The sequence below is a fragment of the Arachis ipaensis genome, chromosome B02 (genome assembly GCF_000816755.2).
Source record: "Arachis ipaensis cultivar K30076 chromosome B02, Araip1.1, whole genome shotgun sequence".
NCBI lineage: Eukaryota > Viridiplantae > Streptophyta > Magnoliopsida > Fabales > Fabaceae > Arachis > Arachis ipaensis.
The window spans coordinates 16,555,144-16,564,280 of record NC_029786.2 but is presented as its reverse complement, the minus strand read 5'-3'; the positions used below and the strand labels follow the sequence as shown (position 1 = coordinate 16,564,280).

Genomic DNA, 9,137 nt, shown 5'->3' with positions numbered 1-9,137 from the left:
GCACAAAGTGAGATTATTTCCGTTAATACTATTTATACAAGGCCAATAATACTATATTGCATTTAGTATCCTTAGTATAATATTAAAGTTAATTTTTTGCATCATTAAATTCTTTTCATTTGAATTGAAGATAATATATTCAACTTTGGTCTTTCTTTCCATATTAATGTTAATTAAAACAATGCAACTTTTTTAGACAAAAAAAATAAATAGTACGAGACCATTGTATTTTTATTTTTAAGACACTAAAAAGTTATCATTGTATTTTTTTAAAAGAATAAATAGTTAAATGACAAAATAAACTACTAAAATTTATCGATCTAGACAATAACATTTTAAAATTTAATATAAAAGCAAATTTAAAATATTTTTAGCAAGGCAAATAATTAAAATAATAGGGACATTTATCATTTATATCCATATATTAACAAAAGAATTGCAAAATTTGGTGGGGATTGGACACTTGCCCGCAGTCTTTTATATGTGCATTTATCATTATCTAAAAAAATAGATATAATTGAATGATTGCTTAAAATATTTTATATTGGTGATACATGAAATGTAAACTCAATTATTATACATAAACTTGCACTCAATTTAGATAGAACCAATTTGAACTTAAATAACTTTACACAAGGGAGTGAAGGGACAGTAGCAAAAATATAATAAATATTTTATATGTGCAAGTAGTTACACTAAGAAAAGAAATAACTATGCAACATACAGAATCAGAAGTAGATCACCTGAAATTTTCTTAAAGAACCTATGGTAATTAGTTTAGTAATTAATATAACGGCATAACAAGTACAAAAAAAGAAGTTATAAGTTAGGTGATTTTGACAAATGTAAAATACATAAGCATGACTCAAGAGGTTAGAGAAAAATATTCGATTTGAAATTAATTAACATCATGTATAATTTATTTTCATAGTTTCAAATTAAAATATTATTAATTAACTAGAACCCTAAAAGCTACGGAAAAACCGCTCCAAAATATTATTAATTAACTATGAAACGCATTATTATTTTACAAAAATTTCCTGTACTCCGCTGTACTTGCTATTAAACAATTATATCAAGACTTTAATGATAGATACCTTAAAAATAATAAATGAGACATAAACATTATGGTGGGATCTAAGTCCAATAAATAAATTATAGGTCACAACCAAAGGGAAATGAAAGAATTAGAAACTTACAAGTTAGAGAGAAGCCCCAAAAAAAAAAAGATGAATACTCCTTTCTTTGAGATCCAAGATTGGAACATGTCCCATGATGTTTTTCCAGACAATTTTTGTTTTGAACCATTCACAAGCAATGATTTTGTTGATGACCCTTTTCATCATTCTCTTTCCTTTGATATGATTGATGAATCCTACATGGATTCATCAACAACAACAGCCATGGAGAACAACAACAACATCATCAAGAACAAGAACAAGAACAAGAAGAAAGAGAATATTGAAGTTGGTAAGGGAAGTGGAGGTTACATAGGAGTTCGGAAAAGGCCATGGGGGAAATTTGCAGCAGAAATAAGAGACAGAACAAGGAATGGAAGAAGGGTTTGGCTTGGAACATTCGAGAGTGCAGAAGATGCTGCTTTGGCTTATGATCAAGCTGCATTCTCCATGAGAGGCTACAACGCTGTTCTCAACTTTCCATTCAAAAGGGTTAAAGATTCTTTGCAAGGAATGATCATGGATTCTGATTCTTGTTCTGGTTCTTCACCTGCACTTGCACTCAAAGAGAGGAATTGGATCCAAAGGAAGTTGTCAAAGACTAACAAGAAAAGGGAATCATCAGAGAAATCTTCATCATCATCAACAACTAATGTGATGGTGTTTGAGGATTTGGGGGTTGAATATCTAGAACAACTGCTTAGCATTTCAGATCAAAATACCACCACAACTTAGTTATTTACTACTTACTCCGATCCTTAGCATTTTCTTTCTTTAATTATCCCCCTTCACAAATGTAATTTAGTTTCACTTTGTTTCCTCTTTCTTGATTTTGTTGCTCTTCCTTCGGATTTTCATAAGTCCAATGTTCTACTAATAAGCACATTTAACAATAATCTCTATAATTCTTTATAAGTCCTTCTCCATTTTCTTCTAGTCTTAATCTACTTTTTTTTAAAGATAAATTTGATAGGTAAAATTACACTTATAATGTTAATCTAAAAATAATTATCTTTTTTTTTTCAATTATCATCTAAAAAAATTTCAAAAAAAAAATATTCTGAATAAACCAAAGTGGCAAGGAAGATAAATCTTCTGTAGGTGACATGTTTAGGGCTGGCAACGAGGGATAGGGTTTGGACTCTATCCTAATTCTACTCGTGGATTGAAAATTTTATTAAAATTCTATCTTATTCTATTCGCGGGTTGAGAACTTCTCAATCTTAACTCTACTCGTACCTTAAAATTTTAAACTCTACCATACCTTACTCTATCCGCAAAAATTTTAATTTTTTTTTAAGTAAATATAAAATTTAATCATTCTAAACGTCAGACATATTAATAAAATAAAAATAAAAAATTGATATTCTAAATTATTAAATTAACTAACTAATTTAATAATTGCTCACTTATTACAAATCATTACATGAGAGAAGTTGTGGGTTCAACTCTCACTTCCTTTATAAGGTACGGATAGGATACATCCTAAACCCGTACCCTACCCTATCTACAGGCATACCCGAATCGAGCTCTATCCTATTCGCAGTAAATTGAGTAACCTACCCTATTTAAATAGATTAGGTACCTACGAGTAGGGTATTTATTGTCAGTCCTAGACATGTTACATACAAGTTGCTTGGTATAAACACACACATGATCGTGATACATAGCTGAAGTACCAGGTCACAAGAAGTTTTCTTAAAATAATCTATAACACATAAGCTTCTAATACGACGACTATTAGTTTTAATTGGGAGTTGAATATCTAGAAGAACTGCTTAGCATTTCATATTAAAATAGCAGCTTGAAGATAAATCTTCTGTAGGTGACATGTTACATATAAGTTGTTTGGTAAAAATACACATAATCATGACACATAACTCAAGTACCAGATCATCAAGAGAGCATATATAGTAACTTAATTAGCTTCTCTCCTTAATTATCTCTTGTAATCAATCAATAATAGGATATGAGGATTCTATACAGCCGCAAGAATGATAAAAGTACTTAAAAAATGTGCAAGTCTTAAGAATAATCAAAACTCAACAAGGGATAAAAATTTAACAAGTATGTTTGGTTATTAAAGATACTGAATGCAATAATATTCATGACACATAAAAACTCTTAAATTCTCATCTCTATGAAACAATTATCATTTGCTGATCAACAATTGGTGTTAAGTGAAAAGAATAATACTATAAAACCAGAAATTTTTTTGTCAGAATCTAGCTACCAATAAAGCAGAATACTTTAATGAAGATTAACATATATATATAAATTATCTTTTAATTTATTCAACTGCTTCTTATAATTATTTATGAAAAGACTAAAATAACAATATTTTCAAGTCAAAATAATTTTATTAATATTTTATGATTAAATAGTAGATAGTACTCTCACAATTTTAAATTATAATTGCTGTTGTAATATAGAAAATTAAAAAAACATAATTGTCAGTTCGACGCTAATATATTATCAATATAGTATAATTTTCTATATAGACGAGAACATCACAATTGTAATATTGCAACTGTAATTATAGATGTACACTAAAATTTAGAATTACATTTATATAAATATTATTATCAGATGCTTACAATTTAGAAGAAGAAAAAAAAAAAAGAAAAGCAAAAATTTTCACAAGACACATATCTAATGTTTCCCCCATCATCTGCCAGAAATAGAAGTAGACAATAGAAATTGAAGCTCCACAACCTTAAAACAACACACATTTGTAAGAAATGCAAGAGATAGAAGAGAGAAGAGGATGCTTTGGTGGATGAAAAATAGGGTTTAACGGAGAGAATTGAAGAGAAGAAGCTAAGTATCGGAGAAGAGGCGAAGTGTGCTTTGGGTTTTGGTTTCGGAATTTTAGGGTTCTGTCTTTAGAATGTAAAATGACTAAAATATCCCCCTTCTTTAACACACACACTTTCATTATTTTACCGAATACCGAATAGGAAAAAAAACTGAATATCTATGCAAAGGGTAGAAAGCAGATATTTATAGCAAGCTAATAGAACTAGCTAAAAAAAAAAACTAAACTATTTTTTTTGTCCATGATATTTTTTTATCTGAAAAGCTAAAGATTAATCCATGAACTTTATTTAAGGGTAAGTTGATGTATGCACAAGGTGAAATTTAAACTCCCAACACTTATTTAAATGGACAAATGAACTAACTACTCGACCAATCCAAATTGATTAAACTAAACTACTTCTAACCAATTCTGTTATGCATATATATTTATACTAGCAGACTAACAGAATTTCAATATTCTAACTAACCTCCTTTACACTACTTCTTATATTTTTATCACTATTAACATATAACTAACTGCTTATATTTTTTGTTTGGACTACTTTTGATATTGTTAAAAAGGGAATGTTAGTTGAAAACTAGTTCCTATTAAAGGTAAACAGTGAAAGGGGCTCTAAAAAATAAATTATTAAGAAAATTATTATATTTCTCAGATCACCTAATAAGGTTTCAAGAGTAATATTTTGGTTTAGCGCAAAACAGGACAAACTCACAAACATAACACATACAACATACAACTAACATAATTACTCAAAATATTTGTTCTCAAATTATATATTTACAACATATATATTGTAAAACAAAATATGAAAAACACAAGGTTACTATCTTTTATGGGTTGAAGATTACAATTTGCTTCGAAGCTGATGAGATTAAAATTATCTTCTTAGAACATAAATTTATACCTTTTAGTCTATTTCAATAATAATCTAAGAGGTATAAACATCAAGAGTAGATATAATATGTGTTAGATATGTATTAAGCCAATTATTTATAGTGATTGAAAAAAAAAATTAGAAAATATCTGAATATGTCCGTGTAAAACATTGCAAGATACTATTTGAATATAATCCAGACTTCTCCAAATTTCTTAAACCGACTTAGGGTGTACGCGGATCGAATCGGATCGGATATGGCCAAAATTTCGATCTGATCCGCACTAAAATCATCGGATCGGATTGGATCCAATATCCGCAGTTTTTAAGGTTGGATCCGATCCGATCCGATCCGCACATTTGCGGATTGGATCGGATCGGATATCGGATATATCTGCAAAACACAAAAATATTTTTAAAAGCTTATTTTTATTAAAAAAATATCAATAAAATTTATTTTTTCTATTCTTTTAAATATGTTTACTCTTAAAATAATATTAAACATACTTTTCTTGAATAATAAATTAAAATAATTTAACATATATGATAATTATTAGTTAAAATAAAACATAAAAAAAATATTTTACTTAATTATTTCTTTATTTTTGCGGATACGCGGATATGCGGATACCAACACAAAATCCACAATCCGATCCGATTAGTGTGTGGATCCGATCCGATCCGATCCGAAAGCCTTGCGGATCGGATCCATATCTGAATTTTCGGATCGGATTCGGATAAACACCGCGGATATGCGGATCGGATCCGATCTATGGACACCCCTAAACCGACTACAGGTTTAGGTCTAATATAAGAGATGGATCATAACACAATTTTAATCCTAAAATAACCTCTTTCTTATTAATTAAATCCAAAAGATGAGATAATTTTATGCAACAATAAGATTGCAGCAACAATTACACTTTAAATTGCAATATAGAATCAGGATTGTTTTTATATTCTAGTTTAGAATAAATAATACATTAATATTCTCCTAGAAAATAATATGTAATAACCATTCATCAGGGGATACACATAATGTTAGTTAGAGTTTAGTAACTAAAATACGACACAATTACATAAATTAAGAAATACAAAAATATGTTTAAACTTTAATATAAGAATATAAAACAGTTTGTCCCAAAATATAAATTTTATGTATATAAAATTATTATATTGATGTTTTTTCATCCTTGTGTGCGAGTCATTCTCTATCATATACTAAATTATTTTTTTCCAATATCAGTTGAAAAAGCCCTCAACTTCAAAGAAAAGAAAGTTCAAAACACACTTTATTCTACAAAAATTTTAGACAAATAACAATAAAAATCACCATAATTATATATACCTAATCTAGAAATAATGTTTTTCGCACAGGATTATCTAAGATTAGATGGAATATGTAACTAGAATAATAATTTCCAATTTCAGCACTATATTGCAATGTGACAAAAATGATGAGAAGGGGAGAAGAGGGGATGAGAGGAAGAGGAACTACATCTAGAAACTGATTTAACAATAAGTACTAATTTTTATACAGGCAAATAAATATATAAAATCTCAACAAATTCGGCTTAATTATATAAGTCTGTAACTCAATAAAAGAACCTTTCTTAAAAATATCTTTAGGACAAGAATCAAGAAAAAAAAAAAAAGAAAACAAAAAAGAAAAAATATACTTATATACAACAGATCAGAAAATAGGAGAGTAGTACTTACTTGTAGATGAAGAAAACTGCTTTTATTCTGAATTTTTGATTGTTATTATTATTTTTCCTGCAAACAATAATTAAATTAGCATATCATGATGCTAGCTAAGAAAATTAAAGAATAGATGAAAAAGAGATAGACTTGGATATAAGCTAGCTAGTTTGTACCTTTTGGAAATCTAATCTCATATATTCTCTGAGTTTCTTAGAAGAAACTAAAGATTGAAATTCATAGTGGAAGCATAATAATAAGTAGAAGAAATTAGAATGATTCAGAGAATTGTCACATCATTCAATTGCTTAACTTATATAGCAGCCTAATTGAGACAAACGCTGTAATTATAATTTAATTGGTAGTCACATATTCAAATGTACTATATGGTATGAATTTCAAATCAAATGATCAAATTGGAACACAATAATCGATAATTATAAGAGGCTGCGCCTCCATGTGTCCAGGTACATTTGCACTTTTGGTTGAAACATTGAACATTATTGGTAAATTAATTAAGTCCATGTACCATGCATGTATTTAGAATCTATCAAAACCCAAATCAATTCAAATATTCTTATTATTGAATTTAGTGATATCATCTTCTAGCTAGCTAGCTAGCTTGCATTCGTTGATTATATATATAATTGAATTGCATATTGATATATATATATTATGTCATGAAATTTTTATTGTGTTAAAAATTTAAATTAATAGATAAAGATAATTTTTTCTCATCATTTCAACTTTCAAGTGGCAACACTATATATTAAATGATAATTCAGGCTTTAATCCAAGCAAATAAGACACAAAGGACTTTATTTAAATATGTAAAAGCAGATATCATGCGGCGTAAAATCCAAGAAGCAAATATTGTGAACATCTGAAAATTTTATATATTGCAACTTGGTCCATCATTTTATATTATTTCTAAATCTTCCGATTATATATATATGTGTGTGTACCAGGTGCATGCATCAAATTAATTTACATTATAATGTGGGGGAAGAGAATATAACGCCTATAACTCCCCTAGATTTATTTTAGGTAGCTACTCCAATGAAGATTTAATGATTATCATCATGTGAAGATATATCATTTTGACCATTAGATAATAAATTTTATAGGACTTGATTTTATTTGAAGTAAAAGTGTTATTTTTATTTAAAGTGTTGCTAAATAAATAAGTTATACTTTTCAAATAAGAATCATCATGAGAAGATGTTTTTGGCATTTTCATGAGAGTAGTAGCCTTTATTTTATGTATGCTTCTGAATCTCATCTTGGATCCAGCTTGACCTATAACAAATTTGATTTAGCCTTTGAATAATTGAATGTATCAATTGAATAAAGAAAACGAATTGAAGGAAAATGGGGAATTTCATTTAAACACGTGACTCATCAATTGTTATCCTAGATTTTCAGATAAGTACTCCTGGGTTTCATATAAGTGAGCCTCACGGATAATATTGATTGGTTTGTTTATTTTTTATTTATGAAAATCCAATTTTAAACTAAAAAATTGGGGGAAAAGAAAAGGCCAATTTCAGCAAAAACCTTTAAACAAACATTGTTTTAGGAGTGGGTCGGGTTTTTGAGTCCGATAAAAAATAGTAAAAAAGTGTTTATTTTTCAAAAAATATAAAAGAATCGTAACGCGGAGGCTCATTTTTTTGGATATGTAAATTCTGTGTATGTTGTGCATGACTGCATGGGTATGGAGGTGGGTGGTGCTAGACATGAATGTGGAAAAATTTTTTCTGAATCATAAAGTGAAAAAATCAGACTGTCTGATTTCTTTGTTAAAAAAATTATGAACACAAATCGGATAGTCCAATTTGTGTGGGAGGGAAAATCGGAGGGTCCGATTTGTACTTTTAAAACTTTTTTATTTTGAAAACAAAAATTGGATGGTCCGATTTTATTATTAAATTTTTTTTAATTGTTTAAAATACAAATCGGACGGTCCGATTTGTGTAATGCAATTTTTTTTAATTTTTTAAATACAAATTGGAGGATCCGATTTACTCTTAACACCACAACTGCGTAAAGCATTCATACACTTCATAACTGTGTCCTACACTATTCCTCCTCCCATATCTAAATTAAAAAATACGTAATGGATCATTCATTTAGTCTACAGATTAACCTGTTTAATTTATTATTTTTTTAGATAAATCAAATTCTTTTTGTTTAGTCTAAAATTTTAAATAGGTCTGATTTTATAGATAAAAATTCTATCCATTAAGTAGATAAACGAAGAATTATTCGAATAAATTTAACTCATTTTAACAATCATTGTAGTCAATAATACTATTCATCTTCTCTTTTCTTCTATTTTACTTTTTTTTTTACCTAATGTTTTCTTTCCTTTTTCCTTTTCCCTTCTTTTCCTTTCCTAATTTTTGTTTGTGTTCAAATTTTTTTTGAGATCTAGATCTTAATAATCCTCTAGTTAGTTTTTTTCCTTTTGTGGTTTAATGATTTTTTTCTATAGATTTTTTTTAATATGATAATACATATTTTCAATATTTGAAAGAAAAAATTTTATTAAAAAAAAGTT

The 9,137-nt window shown here is 28.1% G+C and overlaps 1 protein-coding gene across 1 annotated transcript; it reads left to right on the top strand.

Moving 5' to 3' along the window:
* On the top strand, positions 1,052 to 2,117 carry LOC107626957 (ethylene-responsive transcription factor 1B-like). The gene has a single exon (XM_016329839.2). It carries the CDS (start codon positions 1,179 to 1,181, stop codon positions 1,911 to 1,913), a length of 735 nt encoding a protein of 244 aa, XP_016185325.2. The 5' UTR covers positions 1,052 to 1,178; the 3' UTR covers positions 1,914 to 2,117.